Here is a 27,395-nt window from a genome sequence, read left to right as displayed (position 1 = left end):
TCTCCATGCAAGCATTGCTTCATGGAAGGGACTAAACTCTAAAGCTATCTGTGCCTTCTTGGAGCAGGATGTTGGCCTAACAAGCATGATACTTGCTTAATACCAACTGGAAAACACCTGGTATTAACTGATCTTAAACACTCTCACTGTAGCAACTGGGACAGCTAGATCAGATAATGAGAAAAGATCTGAATGCTGACTTTATTCAGGAGTTTCACAAGATACTCAATATCACCACTGCCTTCCACAAATAGTCACCTGACCTCAAAGTTAAGATGACCTAACGTTGCTTGGCTTTCGGACACTGCTTACGACCTATCGCTTTCTGAAAATGGTGCCCTTTATGATGTTTACCTAGCATGCAAAAAAATACAGCCACCCAAATCAACCAGAAGTTTTGAAAATCTGGAGCTACCGGGGTCAGTGTGGAGGACCCAGGGCTGTCTCTTGCTTACCCTGCCCACTGGAGCTTCAGGTGGGCTGGAGGAGCACGCTCTCATGCTCTCTGGTATTTGTCACACAAGGAGTCGCAGGATTCAAGCCAAAAGTAAATTCTTCTCAAGAAAACAAGAAGTAATCTGAACCTGTTCCAGGTGTGTTATGACAGAAACAAAGCTGGTATGGTAAGCACCACATCTGCCAGGTGGTTGGCTAAATGGGACATGCTCCTTCACTCCCAAGCACACAGGACAGGGCAGGCACTGAGTAACTAAAGGGGTTTTGTGACTGTCTTCCTTATCTGTAAGCCTTCATGTCCAGACTCTCCAGCTTCCCTGAAAGCATCCTTTGCTAGGAATGGATTAAGATCCTAAGGCATACAACTGATAGGAAAAACTGTGTGCCCACCAAACACCACTGCTTATTAGGAGAGGCAGATCTTTTGGCTTACTTCTAACTATGATGAGATGAGCGTGACATATTGCTTCCCCAGAACAAAAACTGTCACGTCCACAGCCACTACTATCTGCACTTGCAGCCCAGAAACCCAACCACATCCTGGGCTGCATCAGGGGGAGCTTGGCCAGGAGGTTGAGGGAGGTGATTCTGCCCCTCTACTCCACTCTGGTGCGACCCCACCTGCAGCGCTGCGTCCATCTCTGGAGCCCCCAACATAAGGACGTGGAGCTGTTGGAGAGGGTCCAGAGGAGACCACGAAGATGATGAGGGGGCTGGAGCACCTCTCCTGTGAGGACAGGCTGAGAGAGTTGGGGCTGTTCCCCCTGGAGAAGAGGAGGCTCCGGGGAGACCTGATAGCGGCCTTCCAGTGCCCAAAGGGGGCTGCAGGAAAGGTGGGGAGAGACTCTTCAGCAGCGCCTGTTGTGGCAGGACGAGGGGTGATGGTTTTAAAATAGAAGGAAGCAGATTCAGACTGGACATAAGGAAGAATTTTTTCACAGTGAGGGTGGTGGAACACTGTCCCAGGTTACCCAGAGAGGTGGTGGATGCCCCATCCCTGGAAACATTCAAGGCCAGGTTGGCCAGGGCTCTGAGCAGCCTGGTCTGGTTGGAGATGTCCCTGTTCCTTGCAGAGGGGTTGGATTGGATGGCCTTTAAAGTCCCTTCCCACCCAAACCATTTTATAGTTCTATCATTCTATCCTGGAAAATAATGACTCTTCAGCAGCAATGGGGCTACTGCCCCTGCATTCATTGGGTTGCTGCTGCACTTGCTGGCTGCAAAGCGCTCCCAAATCCCGCAGCAGTCTCATTCCTCTTTCAAGCCTCACACAGCCTGGCTTCCAAGTCCCTCACCCACCACCGTGCAGTGCCAACAAGATGTCAAGGATTAGAGTTTTGTACAGAAGCAAAGGGCTGGTTTTGAGAGACTGCTTCTGCAGTAAACAAGATCAGCCGAGAGCTAATAAAATTTCAAATTAGCTGTGACTTTTCATGGCCCCACAATTGTGTTGGCTGATTTAATGGGCAGCGTCTTAGCTCGCTGAGATTGAATAACTGAGCATTTCTACAGAGTTATGGATGCTGCAACAAAAATCCGTCATGCCAACATCAACAACGGAATGCAAATAACTTTCAGGCAGAGGTGTTATCCCGTGTTTAAGCAGACTCTGACAGGTGCTGCATGTCAAGTGTCGGGCTGGAACAGGGAGGCCACAGGTCGGGATGGACCTGTTTGTACACAGGGAGCATCCTGTGGACTGTGACGCAAGTCAAGAGCCATGGACACACCGGCAATCAGGAGGAGGTGAGCCTAAGGAGCCTTATTTGGGTAAATCTGGCAGAGCATACACGACAAAGTCAAGGATTGCTCCTGCTGACGGCCATGAGACTTTTTGCCACTGACTGCAGTGGGAAGAGCCTCTGTGAGAAACTGTACTAGGCAAAGCAAAACTAGGAAGAAAAATAACAATGAAACCCCATTGTCTTTCAGGAGTATTTTCATTGCCAATGAAAGCACAAAATGCACTGATTATATAAATAATTACATCTCTCACCTCCTCCAGTTCATGTCTTACACCCTCCTTTCTGTGCCGTTCACCAAGCAATATTATAATGGTTTCAAAATAGAGGGAGGTAGATTTAGATAAGATATTAGGAAAAAAATTTTTACACTGAGGGTGGTGGAGCACTGGCCCAGGTTGCCCAGAGAGGTGGTGGATGCCCCATCCCTGGAAACATTCAAGGCCAGGTTGGCCAGGGCTCTGAGCAACCTGATCTGGTTGGAGATGTCCCTGCTCCTGGCAGAGGGTTTGGGCTGGATGGGCTTTAAAGGTCTCCCAAACCATTCTGTGATTCTATGATTACCACTTTTTGTGGGGACACTGTCTTGTTCTGTAACACTTTCAGAGGTATTACTAGGAGAGTCTGGATGGAGAGGGTTTAAAATACAGATGCTCACAGGTAAAGCTAACATAATGTGTTAGGCTTACCCTTGAGGAAATCCAATTTTACCCTTCCAGCTCTAGTCTAAGCTTTGGTGAAAAAGAGACTGAAGGAATGGCTCAGTACTTCTGCACAAAACACAAGTTATTGTTCATGTGGTTTGTAATGGTGGAGGTTTATGGGCGTAATGATGTTCTGCCCTGAGTTGAGGACTGACACTCAATTTACTTCAGTTGGATTTGGGGAATAAATAAGTTTTACTCCAGTGCTTTGCAGAGAACAATTTTACCTATTCAACAAAGAGCTGTAGCTTTTGGCCCTGCTGTAAGGAATCAAAGGAAAATAAAACACAACTGTAAGGAACAATAGCAACGTGACTGCCAATGCCCTGGGATTACGTTAGCTATTAATGTTCTCTTCGCTCTTTCTAACCCACCTGCTCTGTTTTGATTTTGCCTGAATAAGATTCTCACTGTATCCTGGCTAAATGAGGTTGCTTGCTGCCTGGGAAAAGAATTGTCCTCACATCTTGCTCTAAGCACTCAGCACATGTTTGCAAGTTCGAAATAATACAGTCATATGTAATAGTAATCATGTATTTGAATTACAGCACCCATTGGGCTTTAGGGCAGAAGCAGAGCTCTGCAGTGCTAGTCGCTACAGAAATACTCTGCAAAAAGTCCACTCTAATCCAGAGCTGCATTCTTCTCTAACCAAACATCTGAAAAGAAAAAGAAAGGGAAAGGAAGGAGGAAATGACAGAAAACACACGATAATCACCACTAGCTGGGCATAAACCAGAGCTATAACAATGTGTTTAGAGCCTACAAGTTCACAGCATCCCCCAAGCCATCATCGCTCCGGAGAATACGGTTGATGCAGCTGGCTTCATGGGTTTCTTCCTTTCTCCAGGCAGGCTTTTAACAAGGGGATTTACACATTGCATGACCAGCATAGCAGCACAGAAACCAAGCAATCTATGCTTGGAGGGTGTTCTGGTTTTGTTGGGTGAGGGGGGGCCTAAGGTGGTAGCTTCTGTAGGAAACTGCTAGAAGTTTCCCCTTTGTTCAGTGGACTTGGCCGGGCCTAGGGCGGACCCGCTGCTGGCCAAGGCCGAGCCAATTGGTAGCAGAATGTCCCATGATAACGCCTGTGGGATAACGTATTTAAGAAGGGGAAAACAGAAAAAAAAAGAGAAGAGAAGATGTGAAGCAGCTGAGCGGGGGCAGAGAGGGGGAGGCGTGAGCCTTGTGGGCCTTGCAGGCCTCACCCTCTGGCCTCCCGCCGGGCAGCGACTGGGCCCGACTCGGCCTGGCCTGGCTGCAAGAAGTGGAGAGGAGATGAGAAGTTGAAGTGAACAAGATGTAAAAAGGATCCTGAGAGGCGTCTGCCAGCCTGTTGTGAGGAATGGCTGCAGACGCCAAGGTCAGTGAAGAAGGAGGGGGAGCAGTAATGCTGCTTCTGGCAGAGATTCCCCTGCAGCCCATGGCGCAGACCATGGTGGAGCGGGCTGTGCCCCTGCAGCCCATGGAGGCCCACGGAGGAGCAGAGATCCCCCCGCAGCCCATGGAGGACCCCACGCCGGAGCAGGTGGAGGCCTGAAGGAGGCTGTGGCCAGTGGAGGCCCTGCTGGGGCAGCCTTTCTGGAGGGACTGCACCCCGTGGAAGAGATGACCCACGCCGGAGCAGTTTCACGAAGGACTGTGGCCCGTGGGAGGGACCCCATGATGGAGCAGAGGAGGAAAGCGAGGAGTTCTTCCCCCGACAATGAAGTAGCAGCGTAAAACATTGCATGATGAACTGACCGCGACCCCCATTCCCTCTTCCCCCCTGTGCCGCTCGGGAGGGGAAGGTAGTAGAGATAATGTTAAGCCCGGGAAGAGGGAGGTGTGGGGGGAGGTTATCTTGTTCTCTGTCTCATTCTCCTGCTACTTGGAAGAAACTAGCTATGGAGATTTGTTGAAAGCCATTATACTGTATTTGTATTCCATCACTGTTTTGTTTTCTTCTGTTATTGCTATTAAATTTACTTTTTGTTCAATCTCAACCCACGTGTTTTTGCAGGTTTTTTTTTTTTTGTTTGCCAATTCTCCCTTCTGTCCCACTGGAGGGTGGGGGGAGTGAAAGAGAGACTGCGTAGTCTGGTCCAAATCGGGGCTGAACTATGACAGAGGGATATTCATGAAGGTGAGGAAGGCATGAGGGCCCTTCTCAGCAGCGGAGAGACTGGCATTCAGACAAGGCAGTAAGTAGAGGTTGCTCAACCTGATCAACGCTCATGCAACACCGTACCTGAAACTGCCTCCTTCAGGAGCCAAAGCAGCTCTCGAAAGCGTTTCCTCTGAGAAAAAAGGGACTCAGAGCTTAGAAATGTTTTGTAGGACCAATGGGTTCACACTCTCAGCAGCTGAGATATTCTTGTCACCAAGGTCTCTCGCTTTCCTGGCAAGTGCTGCAAGCGTTAAGCTACTGCTGAAAAGTTCACCCTAACATATTCTGTTGACTGAATCCAAGGCATTTCAAGCAATCCTCTGAGCACAGCTTGGAAAGTGGTCCCAGATAACTCAGACATAGGCATGTTTCTCAAATCCTGGTCAAGAGGAAAGTGGTCAGTACTCTATGCACTCTGAGCACACTCAGGGTCAAAACTTTAGGTTTCTAAGGGGACTTTCTGCCCTAAAGAGGAGGCAAGAGATTGCCTCAGGTGCTAAAGCAGGTCTGGCAGAGCTTTCCTGAATTTGTCCTTTTAGCATTGGTGTCCAAACTCCGTTCAAGCATGTCCAAGCCTGTCTTTTCTGAAGATGGCTCGCGCCACCTTTTGGAATATCTTATATACCAGCAGTGCCTCCTTCCAATCAGTAGCTTCCCTCATTTCAGCAGACAATGGCATGTTTCTTTCAACACAGAGGACACTGTTATGGTTTCTTTTCTCGCCAAGCTGTCAAGACGACCCACAGGGACTGCGAGACCTCAGTTCACAACACAACATCCCCTGTAACGGCACAACCCACACCTGCTTCTGGATGCTGTAATGCATGGGTTCACATGGCCCTCCCGACAGCCCCCGTGCTAACAACCGGTAGCAGGTGATACCCAAGTGTTACCGTCCACCACAGAACCAGCAAAGACTTGAAACCTGGAAACACGAGCCAGTCATTTTGTTCTCTTACTTGAGGAAAGGTTGATTAACAGTCATCATAAAACAGGGGAAGAGAAATTGGGTGATTTATAACAAATTATACCAGCTAGCCAATCTTTTCAGGTACAGCAGACTTTCTCATCTTTTTAGCGGTGCTTTGTGATTCCTCCAGGATGACCCTGTTGTTTGACTGGATCTATCTGTGATGGTAAATGCTAATTTATGACGGCTATTTTCCCAGGTGCATTCAGATCTCAAGACTTCCCTTCATAAATGTAGCGAGCACATTAATGCATCATTTTTTTATGGTTTTGAGGAAGTAGACAGCTCCCACACCATGCTCAGGAGGCAATCTTCTTGTGCTATAAAAGCCTTGCAGGCATGAAGTAAAGGTTTGTAACAGTATGCAAAAAGAAAAAGAAAATATCTGAAAGCACCTCACCACCTTGTCTGCAGCTCAAGCATTTGCAAAGACAAAAGTTTGCGTTCTGGGGTTCTCCTGGATTCTTTACAATTCCCTTTACAACCCTGATGCTAGCTTTAGGTGTAACCCTACGTCCTGGCAAAGAGCAATGCAGACTCCTGCCAGCTCTCTAACGCGTTATTTGGCATGTGGTGGACAGATGGTGGACACATGGGTGTTAAGAAGGCCAGCGTGAAGAGCCAAAATTTCTCCTGCCAAAGAATTTGAAATGCTGCTGTCTCAAAGCGTTAGGCAAGTCTCCACCTTGCTGCAAGCACTACCTGATCCTTGAACGGGGCAAGCAAGGCAGGAAGCGTTACTCCATGGAGTTGCGGCAAAGGGCTATAGTACCGTTAACCAAACAGCATGGATTTGCCTCAGAGAACCCATTCCTGAATTACATCATCCTCGAAGTGAGAGCTGGTTTCTAGTGGCAGCAATAACTCAGGGTTGCAAGGAAAGGCAAAAATCCTACGGGCAGTGGCTTGGTGGCTCTGACCTGCTCACTGCTCCAGGGTTTGAAGACTAAAGCAACTTCCAATTGTTCTGGCCCAGGAGGATAAAGGGAAGGACAGCACAAGGATTGTTCCACCTGCTAGCTCTTGGGTAGCATCTGGTGGAGCACAGAATGAATTTGTAAAGGCAAAACAGGGCCACGGGTACATTGGAAATCTGTGTCTGTGCTAGGCTAAATGCATGGCATGTAGCTGTCATGAAGAAGACATAAACTGAGGGGCAGAAGCCTCACCACTATAATTCTTGCAGAAAAAAGAGAACAGGATGGTTTATTTTCTTCACTACCAAAGGAAGATCATTGACCAAGTGACATGTAAGAAAAGACAAAGCTGGTATACGTCTATGTAATGGTGTGCAATATACATCAGGATAGGCCAGCATTATTTGTCTGCCTATCCATCTGTCTATCTATTTAATTATCCCGCAGTAATCACTAACACAAGCCCTTGGAACTGTTAAAACCAGGAAGAGGCAGCAGAGAATGGAACTTCAACCTCTAATGAATATGAGGGGTTAGATAATAGTAGGAACATTTATACTCCAAATAAACTTTTCATCTGAGAAATACTCTTGCCTTCCCCAAGCAAAGTTGATTCACTTTGCTTGGGCAGGGTTCAGCAGCTGTCTAACAACCAGAATTGTTCAAAGCAGGAAACCGAGGATGCAGTCAGTTCTGCTTCTCAGAGAACCCGCAAGCTTTACCCTGTGCGGAAGACTTGGCTACTCTGGAAAAGACCAAAGCAGTAACAAAGGCCCTAAAGTGAAGTTACGATGTTGATCAGACAGAACTTTTAGACTAAACCAGCAATTTAGTTTAATAACTGTAATTCTCTCGTGGTTTCAGGACAGTGGGGTGTATCCAGACGGTGAAATGGGGAACTGGCCAACTCTCTGGCTCTCAGTATGGAGGCACTCATACAGTTAGGTGGTTTCTCCAGAGCAAAGATGGTTAACACAGCTTTGCTGCCCAATAGCATATCTGTGAGATTGTGAAGAATATCCTCTCCTCTTCTCCATTCTTCCTGGACAGTCTGTTCCTAACAGAGGAGTCTACAAGTGCAACGGAGCCCATATTTAGCCTATGAAATACCAGTCTCTTCTCAAGGCTTTGTCAAATGTTATTAAGTCCACTTCCAGGACTTGTCACAGGAGATAATTTCCATGGTCTTTTAAACCTTCAAACTTCTTACTCTTCAAGTACGTGACAGAGCACTCAGTGCGAGGTGAGATGGGACTACTGTCAGCTAGTGAGCGTTTGCAGCCATGAATTAGAGAGGTTATTTTCTGCCAAGGAGAGGCAAGAACCACTTTTCTGAGCTTGTTGTAAGGAAACTTCTTCCATTTGTTGTCATACAGGTGGCCTCTTAGGTCAAATGTGCAAAATCCTAGCCTTTTACCCGGATTGTTAAAGCTCTGTCACTGCAGTGTTTTCCCTTGACTGAAACCGGATGATTGCCAGCTCTCAGTTCCTTGCTACAACTCCTTTCAAGTTGATGGGCTTTATGTTTAAAAGTGTAAATAAAGTGGACCTGGGTGTGAAACCTAAGTGTTAGCTTTGACAAATGACACTTGTGTGTGGAGAGGGGACTGCTCTCTGAGACACCTTTTTTCCTAACCTGAACGGAGATTAAATTTCACCGAGTCTCTCTCTGAGGGACTTCTGCTTAGCTTGTTATTGTTTATCTGAATAGCCTCCAGATTTAAGAGGCAAACGTGCCCTGTAATTTGGTACCCATCTCCCTCAGGGGATGATTAGGCTGGGATTTGATGAAAAAGATTCTGACTTCAGCTCCCACTATCCAGAGGAATTTCCGGCTGCAGGGATCTTGATTAGCAGACACTTGATACCACAGCATGGGAACCAGCTTCTGATGAGCTCAGGCAGAGTGAAACCCCCCTGAGCATGAACTGCCCCACCGTGGTGTCTCAGCTTCCAGAAATGCTGCTCTGAGCAGAAAGTGACTCAAAGGGCAGCGGTCATCAACCAAAAGTAGGCACCTACGAGGTGATATCTGAAATAGCTCAGAGAGATGATGCGCTAAATCTGTTTCTCTCCGCTGACGGTACCCATGGTGACTAGCTCAGATGTTTGACTTTTCTAAAGCATCATGAAAGGGCTCTCATCTTCATTGCCTAAATTCATGTGCATATGAAGACAAGTTCAGCAACAGCCCTGAAATCCTTTACAGTGGACAGTCAAATAAATCACCTTTCTCCAGCCTTGAGCATGCATCACTCCAGAGACTGTGATAGGACCCCAAAAGAGGAAGAAGCCCTCTTCATACACATACTACATGCTCTTTCAAGAGGCTCTTCAGGTCTGTATCTCTTCAGTGCTCTTCAGGGCACAGCAGTTTCCCAAGGTATAATGTTTGTGTTGACAAAGCGGCTGCATCAGATATGGGCTAGTGTCATTTGACTTGCCTTTGGATACCTGAGAAATCCAAAGACAGCTGTCACACATGAAACACATATAAATGCTCTAATACAGATCCGAGGTATTGTGAAGGGGAAGCCAGAAGCCAGCTAAGGTATCCTAGGATGTGTCAGGTGGGCCAGACAAAAGGCAACAGACATTAAGTTGGAACACAGAAAATTTTGATTAGATATTAGGAGAAAAACTTTTACTACAAGGATGTCCATATACTGGAGTAGGTTGCTCAGAGAGGTGTTCAAGATTTGACTGGACACAGTTCTGAGCAACCTGATGTAATTAGACCTGCTTTGAGAAGGGGGTTGAACTAGACAACTGCTGGAGGTCTCTCCCAACCTAAATTACTCTACAGATGTTCCTCAAATGTTTCCAGCTGTTTTGCTATAGCAATCAGTGCAACAACTAGGAAACAAGTCCAGAATCAACCTTTCTTTACCATACTCAAATCCTTGCGCTAAACAAGGAACTCAGGCTTCAAAGAAGAAGGCCCTCACCGCTGCTGATGCCCCTACATCTCAGAAGTTGAAATTTTAGATTTGAGCATACAAATACAGCACAAATTATCCATAAACATGTATGAAAATAAACTTGAGAAGGTAAACGTATACCTGTTCCACTTTGCAGCTGAGGAGAGCCCTTAGCAGTAACGCAGCAAAATCAAAGGAACAGTGTAGTGTATGACATGGATTATCTGTAAACTGTAATGCACACCATGTACATGTATTTTTTTCAGTGTACCAAGAGTCAACACTCATTTGTGGGCTCTGACACATGAACAAGCTGTCGCATGGCAATATGTTCCATCCTATCAGTCGCTCTGCTCTAGCTGTGTACACCACCGCTCCACACAAGTTCACCAAATGCAAGTTAGCAGCTGAAGTGCACTAACTTGTAAACACATCAATGCCTTTTGTCTTTTCTGTCTACATCTGCTGTCCTGCAGGCTAGCAAGGTGACAAACGGCTTGTTTCAAGGTGAGGCTAACCCAGTTACAGGGTTAGCACCTTGCATCAGGAGATATGAGGAGACGGTGTTCCACCAACCTAGTCAGAGTCTGGTCATGCTCTTTTTGATGTCATACAGATGTGGTTTACCGTGTATGTTAGGCTGGATCATTCCCTCTCCTCTCTCTCTCTTTCTAAAAACTTCACAGGGTTTTTGTTGGCTGTTTTTTTTCCATGGAAACTGGGATTATCCTTGGTTCTACTTAACATATTTTTACACATCTGATGTGATGAACTTTATTGCTGCCCTGAGTCGGCTGTAAATAGGAAAGACGAGTACAGTGATATTCAGTTTCATGAGAGGCAAAAAGTGACCTTTGTTTTATAGTGTATGCTCTTTGTATGGTTCTCCAATTTTTTCCATCTTTTCTAGAGGGATAATTTGGTCCATTTGCCATGCCAGATGTGCAGAAATATTTTAAATATTCAATCAGAATCCCAGTTGCTGTGAAGCAGATAATCAGAGTCTTGGCTTGGCTACTTTTTTTTTTTTAACTGTACTGTTCTTGTGAATATGATAAAACAGAGGCTTGCAAAATGCAGTCTCCACTTCACAGTCTGGGTCCTGGCCCAGACTTGTGGTTTACAAAGCCTTCTGCTGAGTGACAACAAAACAAATTATGCAGTCTCCCTTATGCCTTAAATTTAATATCTCATCTCCTGCCCTCTAATTCAAACCTTCACACTGCACCAGGGTTTCCTTTGTAATGAGATAACTCTGAATATTAAGTTTGCATTACGCAGAGCTATTATTCACATGCCTGACATCATTACATATGGAACTGTAATCAATAAAACGTGGTTCGAGAGGGATTGGATGGCTTGTGGGCATGGGGATCAGTCACTGAAGCCTCTAAGTTTCTGCAAAGCATCCATCCCAATTCAGTAGTGACCTACCCGTGAGCCTTGATGAAAACCTCAGGCAGCGAGGCCGAAGTTTGAACAGTCAGGGACATTTGCTGTCTGAGGTGGTCCCATCGTGTCACCGCCGAGTGGAGTGATAGGACAAGCACAGTCCATGTCTGCTCTCCAGTACATGGACTTGATTTGAGGATAAACAAACCTCCCTCTTCAGCCCATGCACCCCAAGTTCAAATCCATTTCATTCGCATTCAAATCCACTCTGGCTGAGTAAGCCTGGCAGACTTTGCTGTCTGTTCTCCACCAGCTGTCAAAAAACAATCTGCCCTGCGGAATCAAGCCCAGCTGACTGTGCACTGTGCAAGGTTTATAGGCTCTGCGAAGCCTGACATATCACATGTGCTCGTGTCCTACCTCCGTCGTTGTCTTTCCCATCGCCGCATGCCGTCTCCATGGAAGTATCGCAGCCCGCTCCTCTCCAGCCCAGCTGGCAGACACAGTGCCAGCCATTCATGTCCAGAGTGCATCTGCCGTTGCCGTTACACAAGCCAGGGCATCCCTCTGCAAGGCAAACAGCCACACATTCAAATGCACCGGAAAAACAAAGCAACATAGCCTTGAAAGAGCCTAATCAAACAGCTTTTTCCCTTTGCCTTCAGTTTATTTCTCCACTCTCACTTGGTGTCTTCCTGCCTGGAGCAAACTGTCCCAGTTTGGGAACAGTGGTGACCACTCAGTGGGCTGACGTCTCCAAGGAGGTTCTTGCAGCACAGCCTCACTAGGGATCGAGGGAATGGTGAGCTTCAGGGAGGCTGTGAGATCTTCCAGCTTCATTGATTAAATTGTTAAAACCCACCCTGCCCTCTGAGTCTCTCAAAGCATTGGCTTTGTAAGACCAAGATTTGGGGTTACCTAAATTGCATGTGGGGTTAAGGTTCCCAGCACCCAGCTGGATAAACCAGCTGGCTTTCAGCAATACAGACACCTCAGACTGGTAAGCAGTCAAAGCTGGCTGGAAAGCGAAGGCGCTTCCTATGTTAGAAAATATTTGGAGAACACCCAGTTTCTCTAGTGTAGTCATTTTGGGTGGGATTCATCTCATCTGGTTACAATTAATCTGTAACGGAGATACCTTCAACTCTCTCTGTAGCCAGCAGAGAAAAAGGATGTCCCATGGCATGAACCCCCTTGGGTGAGTTAGAAGCCCATACTGATGAGCCGAAGCAGGCTCTGGAAACACCCATTTCTCCTCACCGACTAAAGAGAGAGCCCAGCACAGAGCTAGGTGTTTCTTTTATAGGCAACAAAACTCAGGGGGTACAAACACCAAGCTTCCAGCCTGCTCACTAGGGTTTGATTTTCTCATCTGATGACCTCCTACCGAGATCTCCGTCCTTTTTTTTTTTTCCCACCCCAAGAAAATAGCAGAGTAATTTCCACAGTGAGCAGCAGTGTGAGGGAGGCTGCTTAGCTTATACAGTTCTGGGGGCTTTCTACCTGCAGAGCTCCAAAATCTTTACCAAGAAGTTGTCAGAAGTGTAAGACACATTTTACTTCTTAGGAAACTGAAGTACAAGGGATTGAAGTGACTGTCAAGGTCACTCAGCAGGACTGATTATACCGGGAACACAACTCAGTCTTCCTAAGCCTTGTTTTAAAGGGCACTCTATTTATACGTCTGTTGTGCAATCCTGCCACATAGTTTGAGTTTCTTCAGGTCCTCAGCTTTGCAATACAGGTTGGTTTGTGAACCTGTGCAAACAACACGGACTCATCCTGCCCTAAACAGTTACAACGTGGTGGCTGAGAGTACTGGAAGGTCTGGCTGACCGCGTGATGCATGAGGGTCTGCCCAAGAAGTGCTGAGACAGCACGTAGAGCCCACCACGTCATCCTGTGCCCTGCGCTGAGGACATGTCGTTCAGAAATGGCTTTTAAACAAAGAATTGTTTCACGGTGAACTTAACATCTTCTCTAGGATTTTCTACTGACATTTACAAGGACTAAATGGAATAAGGAACAAAGGTGGTAAGGAAAAGTCCTTTAAAAGAATCTTAAATAAATTTTTCATTTACAAATATATTTGCTGTATTTCAGTCTTTTAAAATATGTATTTTAGTTTTTATACAATATGTTGGTATACAATATATTAGTATTTATATACTACAGCAGAGCAAGGCTACTGGAACTTCTCAATTTTTATACTTTGCCTTCAGTTACTTATGACAGTGCCAAACTTTTCACCATTTAATCTGATTTTTTTCCCATGCTAAAGTTAATTTATTTGTTTGTTCCCTTTGGTTATGTCCAGTGCAAGCCGAAAGCATTCAGCTGTTTTGAAGAATGAGAGAGTAAGAAGTGTGTTACTTGTTAAAATAACCTACTAAAATTACTTAGCTAGGTAGGTAATACCACTTTGGAATAGATACATTCAATTTGGACTGGACCAGCCTGATGGTAGAGATAGGACTTTATCCTTCCTCTCTACAAATCTGCCTAAATTCATCTAGATGAAAAACCTCTGAAGAAATCTCGCATGATGGGTATTCTGCATGGCTCCATTAGAGCTTGGCTGGTGCACATTATTGAGCACATCTCATGTTTTTACCACTTGGACTCTTTATAAAACATCCTAAAAAGTTTTCAATCCTGTGGCTGCAGAGGCTGAGCTGGAAACTCCGTGCAAAAGTGCTGTGGTGTTGACGTGGACAGGAGTCCAGTGAGAACCAAAGAGTTGGGTGATGAGAAGTTGAAGACACCGCTGTAGGAGGATGAGAGAAAAAGGGCTGGATACCTCTGGACTTTTAACCCAACAACTGTTTAATTCCTGGAGCAGACTCTTATTTTCTGCAACAGGAAGAAGATAGGTTTTAGAAGTTTTCGTTTTGCAAATTATGAGAAACCTGGTAAAGTGTCCTGAAAAACACTCAATTCTTAAACTATCCCCATGATATTGTGTGATGGTGAGAATCCAGAAACCCTTAATCAGATGCACCCTGTAAAACAAAGATTATAAAGTTACCTGCCAGCGCTCCTATTACTTGTAACTGTACAAATGAGGGAATTGGCTGCGGTCAGACCTTGGGTTCTCACTGCTTCTCAGACTTCAGAAGCAGCCCAAAGAAGTCACCTTGCAGCCATCCCTGAATTCAGATGCTGTTCAGCACCTTTACATTTCAGACTAGCTGTCTATATACCTCACTACAATGTTAATGTGGTTATTTTTTAAGAATTGATAATCAACAATAGTAATTAACTACGTTGATGTACCATCAGCTCCAGTGGTATTCTGGGTGGAGAAGCTCTCTCGGAAATCAGTACCTCTTTAATAATAGGCACTTCTTTTCATTTCAAGCATTACCAGTGTTAATTAGGCCTTAGTTTAGAAGACTCCACTCCAATTCTTGGTTCAATCATGCTGATGATTGCTATTGAAACTTGCCCTCCAATTTAGAGACAATTCAGCAGCTTCTCTGACTTACTGGTTTATCGTAAAGCTGTAGGAAATATTCAGCAGTAAATCAGGCTCAACCTTGACAACCCAGGCTTACTGGGAAGGGATTTCAACCAGAAGGATGTTAATAATTAAGAAAGCCAAAAGGGCATGAGTAATTTAGTTTTGAAAAATGCACACCACGCAGTTAGCCAAGTAAAAACCATGTACTTTCAATGTTTCAGCTATTGCTAATCTTTCCAAAAGAGGCCATGCATGGTAAGAGACAATCTTTTATTCTTAGTATGTTGTTTAACCTGTCACCCACTGAAATACTCACTAAATATAATGTGTCTTTATTCTTGGGCATAAAGGTGAGTCAAAAGACTTCTTAGAAGTAAAATGACAGCTACAGAAGTCTCAATTAAAATAACTGGGTCACTGAATGGACAAATCATTACTGAAGGTCCCTGGACCCAGGCTCTGCAGGTTGATTTCTCATCTTTTCTATCTCCCGGGTGCTGATTTGCTACCTTTTGATCCAACCTTCTCCAATACATGGTGAGATGAAAAGGAGGAGTCCTGGAGTTTTGAAATGCAAAACACTGAGATGTGGAACATTACCAGGAGGTTCTGATCGCAATCCCTAGTGATGGCCCATATCTTCTTCTAAGGATACCACCACTACTACTTCATAAGGGCACAAGTAACCCTCTTTCCTTGATCTAAGAAGAAGAATATATTTTTTTCTCCTAATTTAAATAAAGTCAAGTATGTTTCACTGATACTAATAAGAGAAAACTACCTGCCCCTGAAGAATCCATTGATCTATAAACAGGGGTCCAAGCTACCAGTTGCTGCATTAGGCTGAAGATGAAAGGCTCCTTATTTACACTTGTTTGTCTGTTCAAAGTTTTTCCCTATTTGCAATTGTACCTGAACCTGCCTTTAAGCCTCAATGGAAACAAGAGAGAAACATTAGATTGTAAATTCATCCAGAGAAGTGAAGTCAGTAGGGCAACCGTGTTTCTCATTTCACAAGAGCCCTATATTATGGCAGAGACTTCATTTTAACTGTTCACCAGGCAAATATTTTGGCATACCTGTCCTTCTTCATCAGCTTCTCACAGCTGCTATTTCTGATTGCTAACAACCTGAAGAGGAGGGTGATGCTATGGCAGAAACTGATTTGTTCAACACGATTTTTTTTTGGTTTGTTTAACCAGTAAACATATGATGCTGCGTGGTGTCAGCACTCTGTTGCTGTTAGTGTCAAATCAGCCATGTAGAAAGATAATTGTGTCCAACTCAATCATATTTATTGTCAGATTGTTGTATTTAACTAATGTGTGCTATTTCAATATTTTTAGAAAGCTAAGTGCATTGTGGAACTGTCTATTTCTATTTAAAAGTCCTAAATTCTTCTAGCTTATTACTCTGATCAATAAACAATTTAGATTTTTTTTTTTTAAGACAGAGGATTACCTCTATTCTGTAACAGTTTAATTCTTTTTCTTCTTCGTCGAAGAAAGACCTGGGTCCTAGACTCGCTTTACATTTACAAATAGGAACATAGAGTTGGATTTCGTTGTCATGTACGTTAATGCAATGTCACCAATTCCAATAGATTTTGCAGATTTATACAACCAGAGGCTCTGAGGTCATAGCATTTTTGGATTAAGAAAAAAACTAAATAATATATCATTACTCAAAGTTCTCAGGTAAGACTTTGCAACCATGGATCAAAAACATGAAGACTCCACACGGAAAGTGCACTCACCTGCTTGTTACAAAATGGATCATAGACATTTAATTAAAACACATCGCTGCACAGGGTTCCTGCTGTATTCACAGACACTTTCATTTCCTCCTGACTTTCCTTACCTGGGTAGGAGGGGTGAGGATGAACGATGATTTGGAGGGGAGGGCAGGGACAAGGGGAACGGGGAGGAACACTGATATATGTCAACACAGGGTCACAGCATTTATGGAGGTATCTCCTACCTAAATGACTGGAAAGTTCACCCTTCCAGACATTAGGGAGCACTTTGGTGACAATGAGGAAGAGATGCAACCTCAACACAGCATGTTCATGGTGCATTTTTTTTTTTTTTTAAAGAAACACAAAGACAATAGGAAAAATAGGAAGGAAGAGCATACCTTTCACTACCTTATCCAGATAGTGAGCTTGGGAGATAAAAGACAGGACATTTAAGGTAGGATTGAATAAGTGCATTGCGGTTTACTACGAGATTGTGCAGGTGCTAGAAAGGCAAAGGAGAGTTCACTGTGATAGGAAAAGAAAAACCTTGATTATGAGGAGAGAGAAAAAAAGGAAGAAGAGCGGAGCACAGCCCTCCTCAGTCAAAGAGCTCAAGAAGGCTGTGTTTAGGCAACCGGTCATCTTTGCTTGTTAAGGTCAGGAAGAGAAACAGGAAAGTTTTCTATACATATTTATGTGGGTTTTTATATATATGTATAAATATATATATATATATGGCAGAATATGGTAATGCTTTGCTCATTTGCAACAGTCTACCTCTGTTTTACTGACTACTTTTATTTTAATGAAGAAACCAGCGTCGTTTGAAAGTGCTCCACCTCACCTGGTTGCCTCACATCTTCCTGCACAAAGATGCAGTTTCCCTGTGACCTTACCAGACTGGGAGAGGCTTTTCCCTGGATTTTCTTAATGGTAATGCATTGCATTTACACAGTATCCTCTAGCTGCAGATCAAATTACTTTACAAATATTAAATTAACCTCACAGCAGCTCTACCAAATAGATAAGTATTAATATACTCATTCCAAGGAGGGCTAAAGGAAAAAAAAAAAAGGAAGTTATAGGTGCAGTGGGAGCAGTCATGTGCCTAATTCCCATGGAAAATTAATTTGGAAAACCACCTTCTAATTGATTTTCTGGGGTCAAACAGAAAGTTGGGGGCAGGGACATGAGCAGAAGCCAGGAGTCCTGCCTTGGAAAGCCCTTGCACGCATCAGCAGGCAGCACCCTGCCCTAACAGCAGCTGGTCTTTATTAATAAATAAGAGGATTTGAGTCTTGCATTTCTCTCTTTCATTACCTGCTTAAACACTATCTCTCTTGTTCTCTTGTCCGCTCCCTCCAATCTCTCTCTCAGTTGTGTCTTGGTACCTTTTCGAAGAGCTTTTTGTTTCGGGTTCGTTCACGCAGACTACCCACCTGGGAGGTCACAGGCCTTGCAGGAATTATTTTTCCATCCTGTGAGCCTAATGGATCTGTTGAAGCATTATTTTAAGTAAGCGGAGAGCGCTGGAAGGATCAGAGGTAACCCAGTGCGGGGCAGTTATAAGGCTTGGGAATGAGATTAACTAATTACCCAGGTGCAGCAGTAGTGATGCGGGAAGCAGGGCATCACCATCCACCTGGATGGTGGCTGAAGCCTGGGAATGTGTGTCTTGGATTTTGACATTCAAAGCAGCCCAACCTGCAAACTCGGGCAGCAGTCATTGTGCAGATGATGGCAGTGGAGACAGTTGCCAACACCATATGTCAGTTGTGTGTCAACGTTATCTTGTAATTTGAAAAACAGTGGAGGTCTTCGATGGGAATATTCCATGGTAGCATGACTCTTTCTTCTACAAACCTGTACAGTCTCATTCCCATGCTATACTTCTGGCATTAAAATATCATCTCATTACCTACAGACACTCCTCTGGAAACCCTGCGGGCACGTGGGACACACTGAGGAAATACGTAGGGGCTCAGAAGTAAAGCTGCTTTTCTAAAGTGTCCTCTGCACCCAAAGGCACTGCTCTTGGCTCTATGTCACCACCCTCTCCTGGAAGCCCCTGTCCCTTCATATCTGCTACAATGTGAGCTCATGTGAACATTTTTCAGTCTGAAAGTCCTCTCATTTCACCAGTCTGGGATAACTTGGTTTGATTTGTCTGAAACACACTGGGAAGGATCACATGAGCATTTCTTTTGGCTCATAGAGAGTGAGAAGCAGGGGGGCTGGGGGCAGGTCCTTGGGCAGGACTTCTTACCCAGCACACTCTCCTCCTTCATTTTCTAAATATTCTTTTTTTTCCTTTAATCTTCCCTGTGGGATGAAGTAGACAGAGCCTCAGTGAAATCACTGGAGTTAAACTGAGATCACACAAATCTGAAGGAGAGGAGAAAGGACCTGTTCATTGCCAAGCCAGTGACGGCACAGGTTTATGCCACAGGGGCAGGGAAAAAGCCTGTCTTTGAAGTTCATCTGTGCTTAATATTTACTGTTAAAAATGCTGTCAAACTACTTAATGCCAGATTACATTCAGCTTGATGTAAAATCATGTCGGAAAAGGCAGCAAGCACATATTTTCCACTGACTGCTATAAGCATGGCCTCTTCTTGCCCAACCCAACCAGGCAGGATGGGTGACAGAGGAACAAACACAGCTCAGCTTACAGCGGCCTTCCAGTATCTAAAGGGAGCTTATAAGAAAGATGGGGAGAAATTCTTCAGCAGGGCCTGTTGTGATAGGATGAGGGGCAATGGTTTTAAAATAGAAGGAAGCAGATTCAGACTTTATATAAGGAAGATATTTTTTCCAGTGAGCGTGGTCAAACACTGGCCCATGTTGCCCAGAGATGTGGTGGATGCCCCATCCCTGGAAACATTCAAGGCCAGGAGCTCTGAGCAACCTGATGTGGTTGGAGATGTCCCTGCGCCTTGCAGGGGGGTTGGACTGGATGGGCTTTAAAGGTCCCTTCCAACCCAAACCATTCTATGATTCTATGATTCTGCTGCCTGAGCACTGCAGAGAGCCGACCGTCTGCTCTGTTGGGCTGAGGGTAGCAAGAACCTTCACCAGACACTGGTGGGCTGATTTAATATTGGGCTGCACATGGACCAAGCTGCTTTATGGATTTAAATAGCACAAGTGAGGTGTTACAAAGCTGGGGAAAAAAAGACCAGGATCCACCTGTCACATGCCTTGTCTGGATTCCAGCTGCTCCAGCAGAAACCGAGAGGCACTGATTACAACCCCAGCTAGACAGAACATATGTGATTCTTTATGCAAGAAGCCTGATGAAAGGCAAACTTAAAGGGGCAGATTTCTTAAAAATTAGTTTTGTTAACTAAAACAAAAACCAGTCTGATAGCACCATAAGCAGAGGGCTGTGTGGGACAGGCCATCTGTCTGTGCAGGCACTTGTTACTGCATACGTCACCAGTGCGTGCCAGGACCAGATTTTCCAAAGGAGTTAAGGACATAGGTTTTGCAGAGATCAATGGGAATTAGGCACTGAGTTGCTCTGAAAATCCTGCTAGGTAGACTGTTGTGTGTTTGGAGAGCTAAATGCTGGTCCTTCAGCACCCTGGAGACCTTGTAGTATTCAGGAACTCCAAGGGATGCCTTTGGTCTTGTGTTCAAGGATGATGAACGTCCCAACTCCACCACACAGGAAAGCCCTCTCTGCCATTATTTTTCTAAACAATCCTAATATAAATCAAAGGATTAAGGCTTGTTGCTGGTAAAATATCACAGAGAGATTCACGCATCAGATACAATCCAGTGCAGGGCTCATGTAGGCAGAGGGAAGTTTCCCTTTGCATCTCTGAGGTGGGATGTACGGCACCTTGGGCACTATCCAGGCTGTACCATCAACTGTATCAAATGTTAGGTCAGGCTGTTATGGCCTTGGGAAATTTCTGGAGTTGTTTATTAAATCCACTGATTTTTTTTTTTTTTTTTGTGGTGCCACCTGTGCATCAGTCCCACAGAGCAGCTTACCACAGAGCTGAGCTGTAATTTGGTCTCTCAAACCCACAGTAAAAGGGTTTATTTCACCTCTAAACTCAACCCTCCTAAAACTCACCATGCTCCCTGGATGTGGTTTGGGCCAGAACAGAAGAAAGTTGAATTCTTGCAATGTTTCTAACTGGGGGCAAATTTGGAATATGTTGGAAAGTCCACCACAGGAGGCCTGCGTTGTGGCTGTTGTCATGATTTTTTTTTTCCTTTAAAAAATCAGAGTAAATTGATTGAACTATTCTGCTAGGTTTCAGGATTCCTGCAGTTATATATTCAACTTTCTGTTCTTTGCCTGGATGCGCTAACTTTGCTGAATTAGGATGATGAATGCAAGCTTCTGCATCAATTTCCTGGTTGGGAATTAACTGGGGTTCCTCTAATGAAATCTCTGAATGTGAGTAATCAAGCTAGTATATTTGGCAACAAAACTCTTTGTATGAGCAAACAAAATTAATTCACTGGGATCAGAGTTCCCACTGTAAGAAAGAGCCTCCTATGACCTACAAAACAAAAGGATTTTGTACTCTCAGCCATGCTCAACAGGAAATAGAAGAAGTGTCCTTCACTCGTCTCATCCATTTCTACCATGTTACCTGCACACATGGCAATATCGTTAAAGCATCACTTCAGCGACGGGGTTTTACGCTCGTCAGTGCTAAAGCAAACCGGGCCATGACACAGACATGTAAGGAATTACTGTCAACAGAACGAGTTGCCATGCAGGGAAATTACACAAGGACAAGGGGAATGCTTTCCACATACTTAATGTAATTCCATGTCAATGTCCTTTCATCTGTGCCAATAGAACTTGCTTATTACTCCTAAAGCTGTTCAATTTTCTTGGATATTTATGACTTTGCCAAATCTCCTTTACATTCCAGACATTTATCAATGAAATATTCCATAGGAAATACGGTTTACAGCTTCAGAGGTATGAGATTATGTACAAATTTGTTGCTAAATCACCATGCAAGAAGATGAGGGTGGGTTGGGGGAGGGGGGGGGAAGTGAAAAGAAACAGAATTGCTCCTGTACTCAAAGTATTAAAGAATGATTCCAAGGCAGAACCACAGAAAATGATAACGTGCACCAATAAGACTGTGATGCTGACTGCATTGCGGTGCTGGCCTTTCCCATGATAACATGGACTCTTTATACTTAGAGTGAGGAATACTATGAATAATGAGGTAAATTTAATCACCATGAAAGATAAAAGCTTGTTGCTTGAACACAGTCCGGGCATATCAGCTGTGTAGAGAAATATCATCTACTAAACTGGTGGCATTTTGGTTTCACAGCAGAACTAATAAAATGGCACTGAAGGTATGAATCAGGCTTTTTCTGTGCAGAAATGACTTCCATATAAAATTGTTCTCTGGATTTGAGGCCTTTTGGTGAACTATTTATTTTCTTTTAAAACTCTTTAATGGATCTGTGTTGCTTTCCTAATCAAAGTGCTTGAACACAAGGCTGTAAAATAATATTCCAGAAACACAGGATTCCAATTAACACAGTACTGCTCTCTTTTCATTTTACAGTCATTTAAGAGAGGGGCTTTTTTAATCCTTCCTTCATGAAAAGAAATGCAAGCTGCTAGGGACATAGAAAAGAAAGCAGAACGTAATGTCTAATGAGACAGAGGAAGTTTTAAGAGCTAGATATTTTCCATTAGGAGATGCATGTGGAGACCATAATGTGGTAGGGTGACATTAGCATAAATAAATGATAAGTAGAACTGAGCCCCAGATACGGTGTGTACCATTACCCTAACGCTGGAATTCAAATATTGTGATCAGGCTCCATTTCCTGTGTCTTTGTGTATGCAAACTTACCTGGTGTTCAAGCAAAGAAAATGATGCCTACATATAACTAAGTCGATAATCCACAGGGATTTGCCCAGGTATTGGTAAATTTTGATGTAGTGTGATTTATATGTATTATGAAATAATGAAAGCAAAATAGATGTAACTTTTCTTATATTTAAAATAACCTGATTCAAAGAAAACGACTGGGGGAGAATTCTCACTCTGGAATAACTCTTCTAAAGTCAACTGGATTTTTTCAGGTCCACACAGGAATTATTGAGAGCAGAACTGGATTCGTTAATTTAGTTTCCCGTTAATGTACAGTATATTGCATCTGAGGAGTTTTAATGCTACTGATTTTATAGCATGACTACCGAATGGGGACTAAAGTGGTTGAATGCATGACAGTCAGAAAAAATGAAGAAGGGAAAACCATCAAGGAGTTAAGTGAGATGAAGGAGGAAGATAAAGCCAAGCCAGTTCGTTAATGATGCTGCAAATTGCTTAATGTGGGAACTGCACCTCTTTGTATGATTTCAGCATATTGCTGTCACCTTATTAATAATAATAATAATAATAATAGACATGACACTGAGAGCTCAAGATAAGTGTCAGGTGCATGAGGAACAGAGAACCAAAGAGAGAGGAAGATGAAATGGTTGGAAAGGTAGCAGAGCAGACAAGGGACAAACAAGACAGTGTTAAATATCAGCCAGAAGTAATCTGACTACGGTTTCTTCGTTTATACCGGCAAGCAAAGTGGCAGTGCAAATAATGGAGTAAATAAAAGGAAAGAACATCTTAAATTAGATGCATGCTTTTGAGAATGCTGTCGACATAGTAGAGAGCAGTCTTAGAGGCCACAGAAAGACCTTTTGAGAGAGACAAAGTAGGATCTAGCTGCTGTTTGACGGTTTGTCTCTATAAGATCAAACACCACATAGGTGTACTTCACGTCTGATAATTAAAAATATATGTATAACCATGTCATCAACAAATGAAAGGACATTTTGTCTTGTTCCCACATGAAAATGTATGATGTCAGAACTTGAAATCCAAGAACAAAGGTGCTCATGCTACACTAAGTCACACATATTCAATTAAGCATGCGTTTTTCCTCCTCCCTGATCATCAATTATTCTTTAAAAGTAGTTGGTTTTTCTTTCTCCCTACCAATAGTGCAGTGCTCTCCGTTCCAGCCTGGGCTGCATTCACACTTGCCATCCCGGCATGTCCCGTGCTCATTGCAGCGTGGGTGACACGCTCGCTGATCACAGGCTGCGCCCATCCATCCCTCCTCGCAGCGGCAGGTGCCTCCGACACAAACGCCATGTCCTCCGCAGTCCGCTGCACAAATCTCTGTGGGAGAGGAGAGAAGAGAGAGGAGGGGATAGGGGTAGAGAGAAGGGAGAGGGGGAAAATCCAGAGCATTATTGTTAAGAAAAACAGCCACACTTCACTACCTCGCCTTACGGGGCAATGAAAGGAATTCCTTGAGCTCATAACACTAATCCTTCCTGACAATAAGAATCTAATAAGTAAATTACAAAAAAGAGACGGACGTGGATTGTAGAGGTCTGCTGTGATTGATCCTCCTATTTGCTTTCTAATTCTCTTGCATTTCTTGGGCTTCTGTGATCACCAAATGCGAAGGGAAAGGCTCTCCCAATAAACAGAACAAAAGTCACATTTAATTAAAATCCGGTTAAGTGTGGAAACAATGTGCTGATAAACTACTCATGCTAAAGTTAAGTGCTGGCAAAGCCTGTTTGTGGCTTGTTAACCCACGGTTCTGGGGATGGGATGCATTAAAACTCCTCTCTCTTTAAAATTAATACAGAATATTGGTATTTCTACTGAGTCTATGCATCTGCTCGCTGTTCTCCTACCACCCCATTAAACATCTCCTCTCAGGCATGTAAAGGTACCACCATGCTCTTTTTGTGAGCTACGTGAGCTGGAGTTGGTAGGATGGTGCTTGTTGCCAAGTCTTGTCAGAGCTAACGGAAGCATGGAGTCACAGCCAGGCATTTCAGTACTTACCTCCAAAAAAAAGAGAAGAGCTAAAAGACATTGGCTTTTCAGAGGTGCTGGCCTTCCCACCCTGCATGAGCCTCAGTGGGTAGGATGACATAGATATGCATAATAGGATGAGGGGTAATGATTTCAAAATAAAGGGAGGTAGATTCAGATGAGATATTAGGAAAAAAAATTTTTACACTGAGAATGGTGGAACACTGTCCCAGGTTGCCCAGAGAGGTGGTGGATGCCCCATCCCTGGAAACATTCCAGGCCAGGTTGGATGAGGCTCTGAGCAACCTGATGTGGTTGGAGATGTCCCTGCTGCTTGCAGGGGGGTTGGACTGGATGGCCTTTGAACGTCCCTTCCAACCCAAACCATTCCGTGATTCTATGATTCTAATAGTTTGGCTCAGCACTAGGCTTTTGGCTAAAACCTGGCATGCCCTTGGCATGAATTTGGGAGACTTCATGTTTTCATGTGCGCTGTATTTGCCTGGAAAAATTGAGACTTGGTAGAGAGCAGGGAACCTACGAGTCAGGTGATGAAGTGCCTGTTACTACCATTACTATACAGGACTGATTTCAGGGTAAAAGATAAAACCAAACACTGATGTGGTGTTATACTGCAGATGAAATGAAATACATCTATTTTTTCTTCCCCAGGTTCATCATCCGGCTGCTCCCTTTCAATCTCTCATAAACCATGACTGCACTCTCTCCTTCTCAGTCGGAGGAGAGGCGATCCAGACTGTATGTCAGACTATCAGGTCTTCCCCTTCTCCCTGACTTCTGTCTGGTGCTTCTAAATTGGATTGAACTTTCCTAAATGTGTTAGACTCAAGCCTTCTGCTTGACTGAGTCATTTTATAGATTTTTCAGGGTAGGGACACAGTTCCCATTGGGGAGAGTGGACAGAAGATGTGAACAGAAGAAATGCTGAGCAGGGCTGGGCTGGAAGCCCAGAAAGGGGTACCCAGACAGGCAGAGCCCATTTTCTCTCTATTCTCCCAGCTGTGCACTCCTAGACACCAGTTCATCTCCAGTGCCGCTCTTTGTGCCTCTGAGCATAGGAAGTGGAGGATTCAAGTCTCAAAGCTTGTGGTGGAGGGGCAATTGGTATTGTACAAGACATTTACTCTGGGTCACTGGCTGCGCATAAAATATTCAAAACTACTCACTCTGCATTAACAACACACCCGACTGAAATTCATCCTCACTTAAGTTGCCTTTAGTCTTTTGCTAATTAATACTGCTGATAAAAAGGAAGTTTAGGCTGTTGGGGATTTTTGACATGCTCCTGACATGGGGCTGGTTCATGCAACATGAACACAATCTCTAGCTCCTGCTTACTACATAGCTGAGGGTGGTGGAACAATTTCCAGTTGAACATTTTTTGCTGCAATGTCTCAGATGTCTCCAAATCCTCTCAAACGTTTAGTACTATGTATTCAAATCTCTAATGAAAGAAATTTGCAGTTCAAACGTGCTTAAGACACTCAGGAACTTGTCTGTCCCATTTAGAGTCCAACTTGCAAAAGTACTTGGGCACCTTGAGTGCTTAAACTGAGGATGTGCACATACCACTTGGCGCTGAAATGTAACAGAACCTAACGTAAGGTTATTTGAAGACAGTAGAAATCACACTGTCAAACACTTAAGACACAGCTGAGGAAGGCCTCTTGAGCTGCTGTCAGAATTTTTTTCTTTGCATCTGGCATTGAGACACAGATTTTCACAGCTCCTAGATGCGAGGGAGGTAATATCATTCTACAGTGCCCGGTATGAACATAAGGGATGGAAAATTATTGACTCGCTAAAGGGTTGGAGCCCAGCCGTGTGTGTTTTCTACCCTTTTCCCCAACTGCCAGACAGCACTGCAATGGGGCTGGTCAGGATGGTACGTGAACGCACAGGACCTACAAGTTAGCTAAGGTAGCAATAAAGTTGCACTAAAAAAAAAAAAAGGCAAAAAAACTCTCCTCGCTGACCTGATGAACAAAGTCCATGGGAGGATAAAGGAAACATCAGATAAAAAATAAAAAGCAAGTTTTATGGTACTAAAATTTCAGCAAGCTGAGAAGAAATGCACCGAGAAAGTACAAAGTCCGCGACTGCTGATATTTAAGCCCAAACTAGAAAAGTATCGTTGTAGCCTCCGGTGCTTCCCAGCAGTCTTTCACCATAGGGCCACTCTAGTGTGGGACTGAAGCAGCTCCTGTGGTTATTGGTTTACATTCTTTATTCATACGTGTTGAACTTTTCACCTCAGAGCACTAGAAAACATGTAATTTTTCTTGCTGCCAGTTCATCAAGCAATCCAGAGAATGCCAGCTCTGTTACTTCACATCTACATTATGTCCCATTCCCCAGCTTTGACCTTCAGGGTCCCACCTCTAAATTGGGGACAGCACTGGTATCCTCAAGCACAGTGACGTGCACTGTGTGAATAACCCCCAGTGCTGACTGTGAACCTCTCAAATTCCGAAACTACAAATATCTCCAGTGATGGACAGGAAAATTGGCATCTTGGAGGACTTGTGACTCCAAAGTTAACACGAAGGTCTTAAGGGTTTTACTATTATTTACTTAATAAAGTCATTGAGAATATTAATGAGTCTGAGTATCATTGGTCATTTTTTTTATGTTAGGATGTTATTTATGTTTTGACAAATAAAGTAAACAAGACATAAACAAGTGATGAGTCTACAGGTCTACGTGAACGCTGTGAAGGCACAGGACCTCCTAGATGTCCTGATATCCAGTCTTGTGTTCTGTCAGAAAGTCAGGGAAATGACACTAGGTCAGACATCTACAGGTTGGTGGTGCAGGAAAAAAAAAAAGCAGGGACAAAAGGAAGCTATTTTGAGTGGCAGTCAGAAGCCTTCTTGGAGTTATTTAAAGGTATGAAAGTAGGATAATGGCGTGACATTCAGAAATGGTGAAGAGAGGAAAAAAAGCACTTTCTGAAAGGCAAAATCTCTGTGGAGTCATTCCTATGAAAAGGCATGGAAAACCCACTGGGACATTTACATCTCTACTGAACTATTTCCCAGACAACACACTGCCAAGGAACAGTTTTGCACATGCATTCCG

General features: G+C 44.0%; 1 protein-coding gene across 2 annotated transcripts in view; it reads right to left on the bottom strand.

The window, feature by feature from the left end:
- TENM4 (teneurin transmembrane protein 4) overlaps window positions 1–27,395 on the bottom strand; it is a 607,238-nt gene that overhangs the window by 105,523 nt on the left and 474,320 nt on the right. For both annotated transcript variants that reach the window (XM_086739706.1, XM_086739707.1), the window contains exons 15-16: window positions 23,454–23,639; window positions 11,672–11,818 (exon numbers count right to left, since the gene is read on the bottom strand). In XM_086739706.1, the coding sequence (XP_086595832.1) occupies window positions 11,672–11,818; window positions 23,454–23,639 (333 nt within the window). The remainder of the gene's footprint in view (window positions 1–11,671; window positions 11,819–23,453; window positions 23,640–27,395) is intronic.

This window comes from Chlamydotis macqueenii, chromosome 1, assembly GCF_036417535.1.
Source record: "Chlamydotis macqueenii isolate bChlMac1 chromosome 1, bChlMac1.mat, whole genome shotgun sequence".
NCBI classification, from domain to species: domain Eukaryota; kingdom Metazoa; phylum Chordata; class Aves; order Otidiformes; family Otididae; genus Chlamydotis; species Chlamydotis macqueenii.
This window is presented reverse-complemented; position numbering and strand designations above follow the sequence as displayed.